At 45.9% G+C, this 17,638-nt stretch overlaps 1 protein-coding gene across 1 annotated transcript in view; it reads left to right on the forward strand.

Annotated features, from left to right (window-relative positions):
- ptprr (protein tyrosine phosphatase receptor type R) overlaps nt 1–17,638 on the forward strand; it is a gene marked incomplete at its 5' end in the record, with an annotated part of 56,021 nt that overhangs the window by 7,953 nt on the left and 30,430 nt on the right. The window contains 2 exons of the mRNA XM_061715229.1: nt 1,062–1,156; nt 1,247–1,381. Coding sequence (XP_061571213.1) covers nt 1,062–1,156; nt 1,247–1,381 — 230 coding nt within the window. The remainder of the gene's footprint in view (nt 1–1,061; nt 1,157–1,246; nt 1,382–17,638) is intronic.

Below are 17,638 nucleotides of genomic sequence, written 5' to 3' on the forward strand. Positions count from 1 at the left end.
ACGATACCATACACATTAGGATATCCCGATTATTATATTCTACATAGTTCACCGAAAAATGTAAAAATGCATTACACATCTTAAAATCAGAGTTGTATTTATTATTATTATTATTATTATTATTATTATTATTATTATTATTATTATTATTATTATTATTATTATTATTATTATTATAATATGTACATCAGATGATAGTGATGGATCTTAAAATCAGAGTAGTATTTATTATTATTATTATTATTATTATTATTATTATATATTACTATATGTACATCAGATGATAGTGATGGATCTTAAAATCCCAGTTACACGTTCATCAGATTATAGTGACAATTCATGGGACAAACTGAGTCAAAACAATGTTTTATTATAACTATACAAGCTAAAGTTACAACATATTTGTATATGTTTTTCATATTATTTACATCATATGAAATTAACATTAAATGCATATGTGTGCGTATATATATGTATATATTAAATATAGTAATAATGCACATATATACACTTTTGGTTTCTACCGTCATGGTATCAATCAATAATATGTGTGCAGACAAGGTAAAAAAAAAAAAAAAAAAAAAAATTAACATTAAATTTAGTATGAGGTTGCTTTAATTATGTGGCAAATGATAATAAACACAAGAAAGATGGAACTAAAACCAAGGACAGGCACAGTGATCAGTCAGTATAGATATAAATCCATAAATAGATAAACCTCTGTGCATTATTTTTAATTTTTTAAGGACAGGCAATTGTGTTATATAAAAAATAAATGATAAAATGAAATAAAACCTGAGCTCAGTGCAGGAACTCCCAGGGTTGGTAGAGAGTGGCAATGCCCAGGACTGTCACTTAGGTAGGAGCACTGGGGGATAGAAAAAAGGGGAAAAAGGGGATAAAAAATATAAAAAAAAAAAAAAAATCGATATTCAAATTTTTAATATCGATTTTGAATCAGCTGGAAAAGTATCGCGATATATTGCCATATCGATATTTTTGCCCACCCCTAATTGGAACAGTCGTTAGCTGCAGCGCTAACGTCCCCTCCGTCTCTGCAGGGACTGACGTCCATTATGGTCCAGTTGGACCGCCCTCCAGCTGTAGCCACGCCCCCTCTGCAGCAGCAGCCAATCACAGCCGGCCCTTCGCCCAGGTGAGTCTGGGCGGGACAGGAAGTGGCTCCAGAAACGGTTGAAACATTTACTTATTGATGAACTGACCCCGTCCTGTCGTTTCCTCGTAGCCCCGCCCCCGTCTCTGTCGTCAGCGGCGACGGCCACGCCCCCCCGGCCGGCGTTGCCCTGGTAACGGTCACTAACGAGCTGAAGCCCCTCCCCTCCCCGTTCAAGATGAAACCTGCTGCAGGACTGCAGGAACGGTGAGATTACCCATGATGCTTCACTCTAACTACCTCTAACTACCCATGATGCTTCACTCTAACGACCCATGATCCTCTAACTACCCATGACGCTTCACTCTAACTACCCATGATGCTTCACTCTAACTACCCATGATGCTTCACTCTAACTACCCATGATGCTTCACTCTAACTACCCATGATCCTTCACTCTAACTACCCATGATCCTTCACTCTAACTACCCATGATGCTTCACTCTAACTACCCATGATCCTCTAACTACCCATGATCCTTCACTCTAACTACCCATGATGCTTCACTCTAACTACCCATGATCCTCTAACTACCCATGATGCTTCACTCTAACTACCCATGATCCTTCACTCTAACTACCCATGATCCTTCACTCTAACTACCCATGATCCTTCACTCTAACTACCCATGATCCTTCACTCTACCTACCCATGATCCTTCACTCTAACTACCCATGATCCTTCACTCTAACTACCCATGATCCTTCACTCTAACTACCCATGATGCTTCACTAACTACCCATGATGCTTCACTCTAACTACCCATGATGCTTCACTCTAACTACCCATGATGCTTCACTCTAACTACCCATGATGCTTCACTCTAACTACCCATGATGCTTCACTCTAACTACCCATGATGCTTCACTCTAACTACCCATGATGCTTCACTCTAACTACCCATGATCCTTCACTCTAACTACCCATGATCCTTCACTCTAACTACCCATGATGCTTCACTCTAACTACCCATGATGCTTCACTCTAACTACCCATGATGCTTCACTCTAACTACCCATGATCCTTCACTCTAACTACCCATGATCCTTCACTCTAACTACCCATGATGCTTCACTCTAACTACCCATGATCCTTCACTCTAACTACCCATGATCCTTCACTCTAACTACCCATGATGCTTCACTCTAACTACCCATGATGCTTCACTCTAACTACCCATGATCCTTCACTCTAACTACCCATGATGCTTCACTCTAACTACCCATGATGCTTCACTCCATCAACTACCCATGATGCTTCACTCTAACTACCCATGATGCTTCACTCTAACTACCCATGATCCTCTAACTACCCATGATGCTTCACTCTAACTACCCATGATCCTCTAACTACCCATGATCCTTCACTCTAACTACCCATGATCCTTCACTCTAATTACCCATGATCCTTCACTCTAACTACCCATGATCCTTCACTCTAACTACCCATGATCCTTCACTCTAACTACCCATGATGCTTCACTCTAACTACCCATGATGCTTCACTCTAACTACCCATGATCCTTCACTCTAACTACCCATGATGCTTCACTCTAACTACCCATGATCCTTCACTCTAACTACCCATGATCCTTCACTCTAACTACCCATGATCCTTCACTCTAACTACCCATGATCCTTCACTCTAACTACCCATGATGCTTCACTCTAACTACCCATGATCCTTCACTCTAACTACCCATGATGCTTCACTCTACCCATGATCCTTCACTCTAACTACCCATGATGCTTCACTCTAACTACCCATGATGCTTCACTCTAACTACCCATGATGCTTCACTCTACCCATGATGCTTCACTCTAACTACCCATGATGCTTCACTCTAACTACCCATGATGCTTCACTCTAACTACCCATGATGCTTCACTCTACCCATGATCCTTCACTCTAACTACCCATGATGCTTCACTCTAACTACCCATGATGCTTCACTCTAACTACCCATGATCCTTCACTCTAACTACCCATGATCCTTCACTCTAACTACCCATGATCCTTCACTCTAACTACCCATGATCCTTCACTCTAACTACCCATGATGCTTCACTCTAACTACCCATGATCCTTCACTCTAACTACCCATGATGCTTCACTCTAACTACCCATGATGCTTCACTCTAACTACCCATGATCCTTCACTCTAACTACCCATGATCCTTCACTCTACCCATGATGCTTCACTCTAACTACCCATGATGCTTCACTCTAACTATCCATGATGCTTCACTCTAACTACCCATGATGCTTCACTCTAACTACCCATGATCCTCTAACTACCCATGATCCTTCACTCTAACTACCCATGATCCTTCACTCTAACTACCCATGATCCTTCACTCTAACTACCCATGATGCTTCACTCTAACTACCCATGATGCTTCACTCTAACTACCCATGATGCTTCACTCTAACTACCCATGATCCTTCACTCTAACTACCCATGATCCTTCACTCCATCAACTACCCATGATCCTTCACTCTAACTACCCATGATCCTTCACTCTAACTACCCATGATCCTTCACTCTAACTACCCATGATGCTTCACTCTAACTACCCATGATGCTTCACTCTAACTACCCATGATGCTTCACTCTAACTACCCATGATGCTTCACTCTAACTACCCATGATGCTTCACTCTAACTACCCATGATGCTTCACTCTAACTACCCATGATCCTCTAACTACCCATGATGCTTCACTAACTACCCATGATGCTTCACTCTAACTACCCATGATGCTTCACTCTAACTACCCATGATGCTTCACTCTAACTACCCATGATCCTTCACTCTAACTACCCATGATCCTTCACTCTAACTACCCATGATCCTTCACTCCATCAACTACCCATGATCCTTCACTCTAACTACCCATGATGCTTCACTCTAACTACCCATGATGCTTCACTCTAACTACCCATGATCCTTCACTCTAACTACCCATGATCCTTCACTCTAACTACCCATGATCCTTCACTCTAACTACCCATGATCCTCTAACTACCCATGATCCTTCACTCTAACTACCCATGATCCTTCACTCTAACTACCCATGATCCTTCACTCTAACTACCCATGATCCTTCACTCTAACTACCCATGATCCTCTAACTACCCATGATGCTTCACTCTAACTACCCATGATCCTTCACTCTAATTACCCATGATGCTTCACTCTAACTACCCATGATGCTTCACTCTAACTACCCATGATGCTTCACTCTAACTACCCATGATGCTTCACTCTAACTACCCATGATGCTTCACTCTAACTACCCATGATCCTCTAACTACCCATGATGCTTCACTCTAACTACCTATGATCCTTCACTCTAACTACCCATGATCCTTCACTCTAACTACCCATGATGCTTCACTCTAACTACCCATGATCCTTCACTCTAACTACCCATGATCCTTCACTCTAACTACCCATGATGCTTCACTCTAACTACCCATGATCCTTCACTCTAACTACCCATGATCCTTCACTCTAACTACCCATGATCCTTCACTCTAACTACCCATGATCCTTCACTCTAACTACCCATGATCCTTCACTCTACCCATGATCCTTCACTCTACCCATGATCCTTCACTCTAACTACCCATGATCCTTCACTCTAACTACCCATGATCCTTCACTCTACCCATGATGCTTCACTCTAACTACCCATGATCCTTCACTCTAACTACCCATGATCCTCTAACTACCCATGATGCTTCACTCTAACTACCCATGATCCTTCACTCTAACTACCCATGATGCTTCACACTAACTACCCATGATGCTTCACTCCAACTACCCATGATCCTTCACTCTAACTACCCATGATGCTTCACTCTAACTACCCATGATCCTTCACTCTAACTACCCATGATGCTTCACTCTAACTACCCATGATGCTTCACTCTAACTACCCATGATGCTTCACTCTAACTACCCATGATCCTTCACTCTAACTACCCATGATGCTTCACTCTAACTACCCATGATCCTTCACTCTAACTACCCATGATCCTTCACTCTAACTACCCATGATCCTTCACTCTAACTACCCATGATCCTTCACTCTAACTACCCATGATGCTTCACTCTAACTACCCATGATGCTTCACTCTAACTACCCATGATGCTTCACTCTAACTACCCATGATGCTTCACTCTAACTACCCATGATCCTTCACTCTAACTACCCATGATCCCTCACTCTAACTACCCATGATGCTTCACTCTAACTACCCATGATCCTTCACTCTAACTACCCATGATGCTTCACTCTAACTACCCATGATGCTTCACTCTAACTACCCATGATCCTTCACTCTAACTACCCATGATCCTTCACTCTAACTACCCATGATCCTTCACTCTAACTACCCATGATGCTTCACTCTAACTACCCATGATGCTTCACTCTAACTACCCATGATGCTTCACTCTAACTACCCATGATGCTTCACTCTAACTACCCATGATGCTTCACTCTAACTACCCATGATGCTTCACTCTAACTCTAACTACCCATGATCCTTCACTCTAACTACCCATGATCCTTCACTCTAACTACCCATGATCCTTCACTCTAACTACCCATGATGCTTCACTCTAACTACCCATGATGCTTCACTCTAACTACCCATGATGCTTCACTCTAACTACCCATGATCCTTCACTCTAACTACCCATGATCCTTCACTCTAACTACCCATGATGCTTCACTCTAACTACCCATGATCCTTCACTCTAACTACCCATGATCCTTCACTCTAACTACCCATGATCCTTCACTCTAACTACCCATGATCCTTCACTCCATCAACTACCCATGATGCTTCACTCTAACTACCCATGATCCTTCACTCTAACTACCCATGATGCTTCACTCTAACTACCCATGATGCTTCACTCTAACTACCCATGATCCTTCACTCTAACTACCCATGATGCTTCACTCTAACTACCCATGATGCTTCACTCTAACTACCCATGATGCTTCACTCTAACTACCCATGATCCTTCACTTTAACTACCCATGATGCTTCACTCTAACTACCCATGATGCTTCACTCTAACTACCCATGATGCTTCACTCTAACTACCCATGATGCTTCACTCTAACTACCCATGATGCTTCACTCTAACTACCCATGATCCTTCACTCTAACTACCCATGATGCTTCACTCTAACTACCCATGATGCTTCACTCTAACTACCCATGATGCTTCACTCTAATTACCCATGATGCTTCACTCTAACTACCCATGATGCTTCACTCTAACTACCCATGATCCTTCACTCTAACTACCCATGATGCTTCACTCTAACTACCCATGATGCTTCACTCTAACTACCCATGATGCTTCACTCTAACTACCCATGATGCTTCACTCTAACTACCCATGATCCTTCACTCTAACTACCCATGATGCTTCACTCTAACTACCCATGATCCTTCACTCTAACTACCCATGATCCTTCACTCTAACTACCCATGATGCTTCACTCTAACTACCCATGATCCTTCACTCCAACTACCCATGATGCTTCACTCTAACTACCCATGATGCTTCACTCTAACTACCCATGATGCTTCACTCTAACTACCCATGATGCTTCACTCTAACTACCCATGATGCTTCACTCTAACTACCCATGATGCTTCACTCTAACTACCCATGATGCTTCACTCTAACTACCCATGATGCTTCACTCTAACTACCCATGATGCTTCACTCTAACTACCCATGATGCTTCACTCTAACTACCCATGATGCTTCACTCCCTGCTCTCTTTGAGACATAAATATACCATTAGAAAACGGAAAATTGTACTTCAACATTAATCTCGACATTTCGACTTTTTTCTCGACATTTCGACTTTTTTATCAACATTTCGACTTTTTTCTTGATATTTCGACTTTTTTCTCGACATTTCGACTTTTTTATCAACATTTCGACTTTTTCTCGACATTTCGACTTTTTTCTCGACATTTCCTCTTTTTTCTCGACATTTCCTCTTTTTTCTCAACATTTCGACTTTTTTCTTCATATTTCGACTTTTTTCTCGACATTTCAACTTTTTTCTTGACATTTCCTCTTTTTTCTCGACATTTCCTCTTTTTTCTCGACATTTCGACTTTTTTCTTCATATTTCGACTTTTTTCTCGACATTTCGACTATTTTCTCGACATTTCGACTTTTTTCTCGACATTTCGACTATTTTCTCGACATTTCGACTTTTTTCTCGATATTTCGACTTTTTTCTTGATATTTCAACTTTTTTCTTGATATTTCGACTTTTTTCTCGACATTTCGACTTTTTTCTCGACATTTCGACTTTTTTCTCGACATTTCGACTTTTTTCTTGATATTTCGACTTTTTTCTTGATATTTCGACTTTTTTTCTCGACATTTTGACTTTTTTCTCGACATTTCGACTTTTTTCTCGACATTTTGACTTTTTTCTCAACATTTCAACTTTTTTCTTGATATTTCGACTTTTTTCTCGACATTTCGACTTTTTTCTCGACATTTCGACTTTTTTCTCGACATTTCGACTATTTTCTCGACATTTTGACTTTTTTCTCGACATTTCGACTTTTTTCCCGACATTTCCACTTTTTCCCTCACTCCCTGCTCTCTCTGAGACATACAAATACCATTAGATAACAGAAAGGTGAAATCCTGCAATCTGATTGGTTGTTAACTGTGGTATAATGATCTGATTGGTTGTTAACTGTGGTATAATGATCTGATTGGTTGTTAACTGTGGTATAATGATCTGATTGGTTGTTAACTGTGGTATAATGATCTGATTGGTTGTTAACTGTGGTATAATGATCTGGCAAAGAGCCGTATGACGCCGGGAAAAGAGCCACATGACGCCGGGCAAAGAGCCGTATGACGCCGGGCAAAGAGCCGTATGACACCGGGAAAAGAGCCACATGACGCCGGGCAAAGAGCCGTATGACACCGGGAAAAGAGCCGTATGACACCGGCAAAGAGCCGTATGACGCCGGGAAAAGAGCCGTATGACGCCAGGAAAAGAGCCACATGACGCCGGGAAAAGAGCCGTATGACACCGGCAAAGAGCCGTATGACACCGGCAAAGAGCCGTATGACGCCGGGAAAAGAGCCGTATGACGCCGGGAAAAGAGCCGTATGACGTCGGAAAAAGAGCCGCATGACGCCGGGAAAAGATCCGCATGACGCCGGGAAAAGATCCGCATGACGCCGGGAAAAGATCCGCATGACGCCGGGAAAAGATCTGCATGACGCCGGGCAAAGAGCCGTATGACACCGGGAAAAGAGCCGTATGACGCCGGGAAAAGAGCCGTATGACGCCGGGCAAAGAGCCGTATGACACCCGGAAAAGAGCCGTATGACGCCGGGCAAAGAGCCGTATGACACCCGGAAAAGAGCCGTATGACGCCGGGCAAAGAGCCGCATGACGCCGGGAAAAGAGCAGCATGACACCGGGAAAAGAGCCGTATGACACCGGGAAAAGAGCTGTATGACGCCGGGAAAAGAGCCGCATGACGCCGGGAAAAGAGCCGCATGACACCAGGAAAAGAGCCGCATGACGCCGGGAAAAGAGCCGTATGACGCCGGGAAAAGAGCCGTGTGACACCGGGAAAAGAGCTGCATGACACCGGGAAAAGAGCCGCGTGACGCCGGGAAAAGAGCCGCGTGACGCCGGGCAAAGAGCCGCGTGACGCCGGGAAAAGAGCCGCATGACGCCGGGCAAAGAGCCGCATGACGCCGGGCAAATAGCCGCATGACGCCGGGAAAAGAGCCACATGACGCCGGGAAAAGAGCCACATGATGCCGGGCAAAGAGCCACATGATGCCGGGCAAAGAGCCGCATGACGCCGGGCAAAGAGCCGCATGACGCCGGGCAAAGAGCCACATGACGCCGGGCAAAGAGCCGCATGACGCCGGGCAAAGAGCCGCATGACGCCGGGAAAAGAGCCGTATGACACCGGGAAAAGAGTCCCATGACGCCGGGAAAAGAGCCGCATGATGCCGGGCAAAGAGCCGTATGACGCCGGGAAAAGAGCCGTATGACGCCGGGAAAAGAGCCGTATGACGCCGGGAAAAGAGCCGTATGACGCCGGGAAAAGAGCCGTATGACGCCGGGAAAAGAGCCACATGACGCCGGGCAAAGAGCCGCATGACGCCGGGCAAAGAGCCGCATGACGCCGGGAAAAGAGCCGTATGACACCGGGAAAAGAGCCGTATGACGCCGGGAAAAGAGCCGTATGACGCCGGGAAAAGAGTCCCATGACGCCGGGAAAAGAGCCGCATGACGCCGGGCAAAGAGCCGCATGACGCCGGGCAAAGAGCCGCATGACGCCGGGCAAAGAGCCGTATGACGCCGGGAAAAGAGCCGTATGACGCCGGGAAAAGAGCCGCATGACACCGGGAAAAGAGCCGCATGACGCCGGGAAAAGAGCCGTATGACGCCGGGAAAAGAGCCGCATGATACCAGGAAAAGAGCCGCATGATACCGGGAAAAGAGCCGCATGATACCGGGAAAAGAGCCGCATGACACCGGGAAAAGAGCCGTATGACACCGGGAAAAGAGCCGCATGACGCCGGGAAAAGAGCCGTATGACGCCGGGAAAAGAGCCGCATGATACCAGGAAAAGAGCCGCATGATACCGGGAAAAGAGCCGCATGATACCGGGAAAAGAGCCGCATGACACCGGGAAAAGAGCCGTATGACACCGGGAAAAGAGCAGCATGACACCGGGAAAAGAGCCGTATGACACCGGGAAAAGAGCCGCATGACGCCGGGAAAAGAGCCGTATGACGCCGGGAAAAGAGCCGTATGACGCCGGGAAAAGAGCCGTATGACGCCGGGAAAAGAGCCGCATGACGCCGGGAAAAGAGCCGCATGACGCCGGGAAAAGAGCCGTATGACGCCGGGAAAAGAGCCGCATGACGCCGGGAAAAGAGCTGTATGACGCCGGGAAAACAGCCGCATGACGCCGGGAAAAGAGCTGTATGACGCCGGGCAAAGAGCCGTATGACGCCGGGAAAAGAGCCGTATGACACCGGGCAAAGAGCCGTATGACGCCGGGAAAAGAGCCGCATGATACCGGGAAAAGAGCCGCATGATACCGGGAAAAGAGCCGCATGATACCGGGAAAAGAGCCGCATGATACCGGGAAAAGAGCCGTATGACACCGGGAAAAGAGCCGCATGACGCCGGGAAAAGAGCCGCATGACGCCGGGAAAAGAGCCGTATGACGCCGGGAAAAGAGCCGTATGACGCCGGGCAAAGAGCCGCATGACACCGGGAAAAGAGCCGTATGACGCCGGGAAAAGAGCCGCATGACGCCGGGAAAAGAGCCGTATGACGCTGGGAAAAGAGCCGTATGACGCCGGGAAAAGAGCCGTATGACGCCGAGAAAAGAGCTGTATGACGCCGGGAAAAGAGCCGTATGACGCCGGGCAAAGAGCCGTATGACGCCGGGCAAAGAGCCGTATGACGCCAGGAAAAGAGCCGCATGACGCCGGGAAAAGAGCCTTATGACGCCGGGAAAAGAGCCGCATGACACCGGGAAAAGAGCCGCGTGACGCCGGGAAAAGAGCCGCATGACGCCGGGAAAAGAGCCGCATGACGCCGGGAAAAGAGCCGCATGACGCCGGGAAAAGAGCCGCATGACGCCGGGAAAAGAGCCGTATGCGGCTCGCGAGCCACGGGTTGGACACCCCTGCACTAGCGGGCTCCGTGTTCTGGTCCCAGTACCGTGTTCTGGTCCTGGTCCTGGTACCATGTCCTGGTCCCAGTACCGTGTTCTGGTTCTGGTCCCAGTACCGTGTCCTGGTCCCAGTACCGTGTCCTGGTCCCAGTACCGTGTCCTGGTTCTGGTCCCAGTACCGTGTCCTGGTCCCAGTACCGTGTCCTGGTCCCAGTACCGTGTTCTGGTCCCAGTACCGTGTTCTGGTCCCAGTACCGTGTCCTGGTCCTGGTACCATGTCCTGGTTCCAGTAGCGTCTCCAAGGGTCTGAGCAGGAAGGAAGAGGACAGGATGTTTTCTTGTGTCCGTCCAGTTCACTCTGGCCGTCGGCCAATCAGCAATCAGACGAGCTGGAAGGAACAGCGTCCCGGACAGGAAACATCCCGACACGTAGCGAGACGACTCCACCCTCACGACCCTCTCAGGACTCACTCAGGACTCACTCAGGACACCTTCCTCTGCACCTTTGACACCAGTCCCCCCAGTGGTTCCGTCTGCCGCCAGTAGGGGGCGCCGGTGTCGGGGCCCAGGGTCCTGCAGATAGATGCTGCTCCGTAAAACTAAATGTTCCTCCAGATGAAACCAAGAAAAAAAGAGGAAAAAAGTGCGTGTGTGAATGAATAAATGAGACGTAAAACGTACATTTCTTTGTAGAAAGACGCTTCATGAAAATAAGGAAAAAAGAGGAAAAAAAAAACAAAGAGGAAAAAATATAAAAAAGAGGAGAAAAAGAGGAAAAAATAGGAAAAAGAGGAGAAAAAGAGGAAAAAATAGGAAAAAAAGATTAAAAAATAGGAAAAAACGTGAAAAAAACAGGAAAAAAAAGAAGAAAAAATGATGAAAAAAGAATATAAAAAAGAGAAAAGAAGCAGAAAAAAGAGGGAAAAAAGAGAAAAAAAAGAAAAAAAGGAAAAAAGTGCATTTACAATAAAACCCAACCGAAGTTTCCCGAGGATCCGATACCTGAGACCCCGACCTGGACCAGGACAGACCTTTGTCCTGGTTCCATTCAGTTTTATTTCTATAGCGTCTATTCCAACATAGTTTCTCCAGGATGTTTCCAGAACCAGAACATAAACCCCCGAACAATTATTACATAAAAAATGGAGGTAAAAACTCCCATAGTGGGAGAAAAACCTTAAACCAAACAGTGGCAAGAAAAACTCCCCTTTAGGAGGAGGGGGGGCGCAGGCAGGTGGAAGCAGCTCCTGAAGCTCCGGCCTGCAAACATGCACAAAAGAGAAAAAAGGGGGGCCGGCACAAGAAACTACAGGAACGATGGACGGTTATGAGATATTTATAGATACTTCCAGGTCTGCTAGTCCTGGTTCCAGTTTTACTAGTCCTGGTATCTGGACCACAACCGTCTCTACGTGACCTCTGACCTCTGACCTCTGACCTTCTTCTCCTCAGACGAGGCTCTAACGTGAAGGTTTTCTCTGGTTCCTCCTCAGACGAGGCTCTAACGTGAAGGTTTTCTCTGGTTTTCTTCCTCAGACGAGGCTCTAACGTGAAGGTTTTCTCTGGTTTTCCTCAGACGAGACTCTAACGTGAAGGTTTTCTCTGGTTTTCCTCAGACGAGACTCTAACGTGAAGGTTTTCTCTGGTTTTCCTCAGACGAGACTCTAACGTGAAGGTTTTCTCTGGTTTTCCTCAGACGAGACTCTAACGTGAAGGTTTTCTCTGGTTTTCCTCAGACGAGACTCTAACGTGAAGGTTTTCTCTGGTTTTCCTCAGACGAGACTCTAACGTGAAGGTTTTCTCTGGTTCTTCCTCAGACGAGACTCTAACGTGAAGGTTTTCTCTGGTTCTTCCTCAGACGAGACTCTAACGTGAAGGTTTTCTCTGGTTCTTCCTCAGACGAGACTCTAACGTGAAGGTTTTCTCTGGTTTTCCTCAGACGAGACTCTAACGTGAAGGTTTTCTCTGGTTTTCCTCAGACGAGGCTCTAACGTGAAGGTTTTCTCTGGTTCCTCCTCAGACGAGACTCTAACGTGAAGGTTTTCTCTGGTTTTCCTCAGACGAGACTCTAACGTGAAGGTTTTCTCTGGTTTTCCTCAGACGAGACTCTAACGTGAAGGTTTTCTCTGGTTTTCCTCAGACGAGACTCTAACGTGAAGGTTTTCTCTGGTTTTCCTCAGACGAGACTCTAACGTGAAGGTTTTCTCTGGTTTTCCTCAGACGAGACTCTAACGTGAAGGTTTTCTCTGGTTTTCCTCAGACGAGACTCTAACGTGAAGGTTTTCTCTGGTTCTTCCTCAGACGAGACTCTAACGTGAAGGTTTTCTCTGGTTCCTCCTCAGACGAGACTCTAACGTGAAGGTTTTCTCTGGTTTTCCTCAGACGAGACTCTAACGTGAAGGTTTTCTCTGGTTTTCCTCAGACGAGACTCTAACGTGAAGGTTTTCTCTGGTTTTCCTCAGACGAGACTCTAACGTGAAGGTTTTCTCTGGTTTTCCTCAGACGAGACTCTAACGTGAAGGTTTTCTCTGGTTTTCCTCAGACGAGGCTCTAACGTGAAGGTTTTCTCTGGTTTTCCTCAGACGAGACTCTAACGTGAAGGTTTTCTCTGGTTTTCCTCAGACGAGACTCTAACGTGAAGGTTTTCTCTGGTTTTCCTCAGACGAGACTCTAACGTGAAGGTTTTCTCTGGTTTTCCTCAGACGAGACTCTAACGTGAAGGTTTTCTCTGGTTTTCCTCAGACGAGACTCTAACGTGAAGGTTTTCTCTGGTTTTCCTCAGACGAGACTCTAACGTGAAGGTTTTCTCTGGTTTTCCTCAGACGAGACTCTAACGTGAAGGTTTTCTCTGGTTTTCCTCAGACGAGACTCTAACGTGAAGGTTTTCTCTGGTTTTCCTCAGACGAGACTCTAACGTGAAGGTTTTCTCTGGTTCTTCCTCAGACGAGACTCTAACGTGAAGGTTTTCTCTGGTTCTTCCTCAGACGAGACTCTAACGTGAAGGTTTTCTCTGGTTTTCCTCAGACGAGGCTCTAACGTGAAGGTTTTCTCTGGTTTTCCTCAGACGAGACTCTAACGTGAAGGTTTTCTCTGGTTCTTCCTCAGACGAGACTCTAACGTGAAGGTTTTCTCTGGTTTTCCTCAGACGAGACTCTAACGTGAAGGTTTTCTCTGGTTTTCCTCAGACGAGACTCTAACGTGAAGGTTTTCTCTGGTTTTCCTCAGACGAGACTCTAACGTGAAGGTTTTCTCTGGTTTTCCTCAGACGAGACTCTAACGTGAAGGTTTTCTCTGGTTTTCCTCAGACGAGACTCTAACGTGAAGGTTTTCTCTGGTTTTCCTCAGACGAGACTCTAACGTGAAGGTTTTCTCTGGTTTTCCTCAGACGAGACTCTAACGTGAAGGTTTTCTCTGGTTTTCCTCAGACGAGACTCTAACGTGAAGGTTTTCTCTGGTTTTCCTCAGACGAGACTCTAACGTGAAGGTTTTCTCTGGTTTTCCTCAGACGAGACTCTAACGTGAAGGTTTTCTCTGGTTTTCCTCAGACGAGACTCTAACGTGAAGGTTTTCTCTGGTTTTCCTCAGACGAGACTCTAACGTGAAGGTTTTCTCTGGTTTTCCTCAGACGAGACTCTAACGTGAAGGTTTTCTCTGGTTTTCCTCAGACGAGACTCTAACGTGAAGGTTTTCTCTGGTTTTCCTCAGACGAGACTCTAACGTGAAGGTTTTCTCTGGTTCCTCCTCAGACGAGGCTCTAACGTGAAGGTTTTCTCTGGTTTTCCTCAGACGAGACTCTAACGTGAAGGTTTTCTCTGGTTTTCCTCAGACGAGACTCTAACGTGAAGGTTTTCTCTGGTTCCTCCTCAGACGAGACTCTAACGTGAAGGTTTTCTCTGGTTTTCCTCAGACGAGACTCTAACGTGAAGGTTTTCTCTGGTTTTCCTCAGACGAGACTCTAACGTGAAGGTTTTCTCTGGTTTTCCTCAGACGAGACTCTAACGTGAAGGTTTTCTCTGGTTTTCCTCAGACGAGACTCTAACGTGAAGGTTTTCTCTGGTTTTCCTCAGACGAGACTCTAACGTGAAGGTTTTCTCTGGTTCTTCCTCAGACGAGACTCTAACGTGAAGGTTTTCTCTGGTTCTTCCTCAGACGAGACTCTAACGTGAAGGTTTTCTCTGGTTTTCCTCAGACGAGACTCTAACGTGAAGGTTTTCTCTGGTTTTCCTCAGACGAGACTCTAACGTGAAGGTTTTCTCTGGTTCTTCCTCAGACGAGGCTCTAACGTGAAGGTTTTCTCTGGTTTTCCTCAGACGAGACTCTAACGTGAAGGTTTTCTCTGGTTTTCCTCAGACGAGACTCTAACGTGAAGGTTTTCTCTGGTTTTCCTCAGACGAGACTCTAACGTGAAGGTTTTCTCTGGTTTTCCTCAGACGAGACTCTAACGTGAAGGTTTTCTCTGGTTTTCCTCAGACGAGACTCTAACGTGAAGGTTTTCTCTGGTTTTCCTCAGACGAGACTCTAACGTGAAGGTTTTCTCTGGTTCCTCCTCAGACGAGACTCTAACGTGAAGGTTTTCTCTGGTTTTCCTCAGACGAGACTCTAACGTGAAGGTTTTCTCTGGTTTTCCTCAGACGAGACTCTAACGTGAAGGTTTTCTCTGGTTTTCCTCAGACGAGACTCTAACGTGAAGGTTTTCTCTGGTTTTCCTCAGACGAGACTCTAACGTGAAGGTTTTCTCTGGTTCCTCCTCAGACGAGACTCTAACGTGAAGGTTTTCTCTGGTTTTCCTCAGACGAGACTCTAACGTGAAGGTTTTCTCTGGTTTTCCTCAGACGAGACTCTAACGTGAAGGTTTTCTCTGGTTTTCCTCAGACGAGACTCTAACGTGAAGGTTTTCTCTGGTTTTCCTCAGACGAGACTCTAACGTGAAGGTTTTCTCTGGTTTTCCTCAGACGAGACTCTAACGTGAAGGTTTTCTCTGGTTTTCCTCAGACGAGACTCTAACGTGAAGGTTTTCTCTGGTTTTCCTCAGACGAGACTCTAACGTGAAGGTTTTCTCTGGTTTTCCTCAGACGAGACTCTAACGTGAAGGTTTTCTCTGGTTTTCCTCAGACGAGACTCTAACGTGAAGGTTTTCTCTGGTTTTCCTCAGACGAGACTCTAACGTGAAGGTTTTCTCTGGTTTTCCTCAGACGAGACTCTAACGTGAAGGTTTTCTCTGGTTTTCCTCAGACGAGACTCTAACGTGAAGGTTTTCTCTGGTTCTTCCTCAGACGAGACTCTAACGTGAAGGTTTTCTCTGGTTTTCCTCAGACGAGACTCTAACGTGAAGGTTTTCTCTGGTTTTCCTCAGACGAGACTCTAACGTGAAGGTTTTCTCTGGTTCTTCCTCAGACGAGACTCTAACGTGAAGGTTTTCTCTGGTTTTCCTCAGACGAGACTCTAACGTGAAGGTTTTCTCTGGTTTTCCTCAGACGAGACTCTAACGTGAAGGTTTTCTCTGGTTTTCCTCAGACGAGACTCTAACGTGAAGGTTTTCTCTGGTTTTCCTCAGACGAGGCTCTAACGTGAAGGTTTTCTCTGGTTTTCCTCAGACGAGGCTCTAACGTGAAGGTTTTCTCTGGTTTTCCTCAGACGAGACTCTAACGTGAAGGTTTTCTCTGGTTTTCCTCAGACGAGACTCTAACGTGAAGGTTTTCTCTGGTTTTCCTCAGACGAGACTCTAACGTGAAGGTTTTCTCTGGTTTTCCTCAGACGAGACTCTAACGTGAAGGTTTTCTCTGGTTTTCCTCAGACGAGACTCTAACGTGAAGGTTTTCTCTGGTTTTCCTCAGACGAGACTCTAACGTGAAGGTTTTCTCTGGTTTTCCTCAGACGAGACTCTAACGTGAAGGTTTTCTCTGGTTTTCCTCAGACGAGACTCTAACGTGAAGGTTTTCTCTGGTTTTCCTCAGACGAGACTCTAACGTGAAGGTTTTCTCTGGTTCTTCCTCAGACGAGGCTCTAACGTGAAGGTTTTCTCTGGTTTTCCTCAGACGAGACTCTAACGTGAAGGTTTTCTCTGGTTTTCCTCAGACGAGACTCTAACGTGAAGGTTTTCTCTGGTTTTCCTCAGACGAGACTCTAACGTGAAGGTTTTCTCTGGTTTTCCTCAGACGAGACTCTAACGTGAAGGTTTTCTCTGGTTTTCCTCAGACGAGACTCTAACGTGAAGGTTTTCTCTGGTTTTCCTCAGACGAGACTCTAACGTGAAGGTTTTCTCTGGTTCTTCCTCAGACGAGGCTCTAACGTGAAGGTTTTCTCTGGTTTTCCTCAGACGAGGCTCTAACGTGAAGGTTTTCTCTGGTTTTCCTCAGACGAGACTCTAACGTGAAGGTTTTCTCTGGTTTTCCTCAGACGAGACTCTAACGTGAAGGTTTTCTCTGGTTTTCCTCAGACGAGACTCTAACGTGAAGGTTTTCTCTGGTTCTTCCTCAGACGAGACTCTAACGTGAAGGTTTTCTCTGGTTCTTCCTCAGACGAGACTCTAACGTGAAGGTTTTCTCTGGTTTTCCTCAGACGAGACTCTAACGTGAAGGTTTTCTCTGGTTTTCCTCAGACGAGACTCTAACGTGAAGGTTTTCTCTGGTTTTCCTCAGACGAGACTCTAACGTGAAGGTTTTCTCTGGTTTTCCTCAGACGAGACTCTAACGTGAAGGTTTTCTCTGGTTTTCCTCAGACGAGACTC

Source organism: Cololabis saira, chromosome 23 (assembly GCF_033807715.1).
Source record: "Cololabis saira isolate AMF1-May2022 chromosome 23, fColSai1.1, whole genome shotgun sequence".
NCBI lineage: Eukaryota > Metazoa > Chordata > Actinopteri > Beloniformes > Belonidae > Cololabis > Cololabis saira.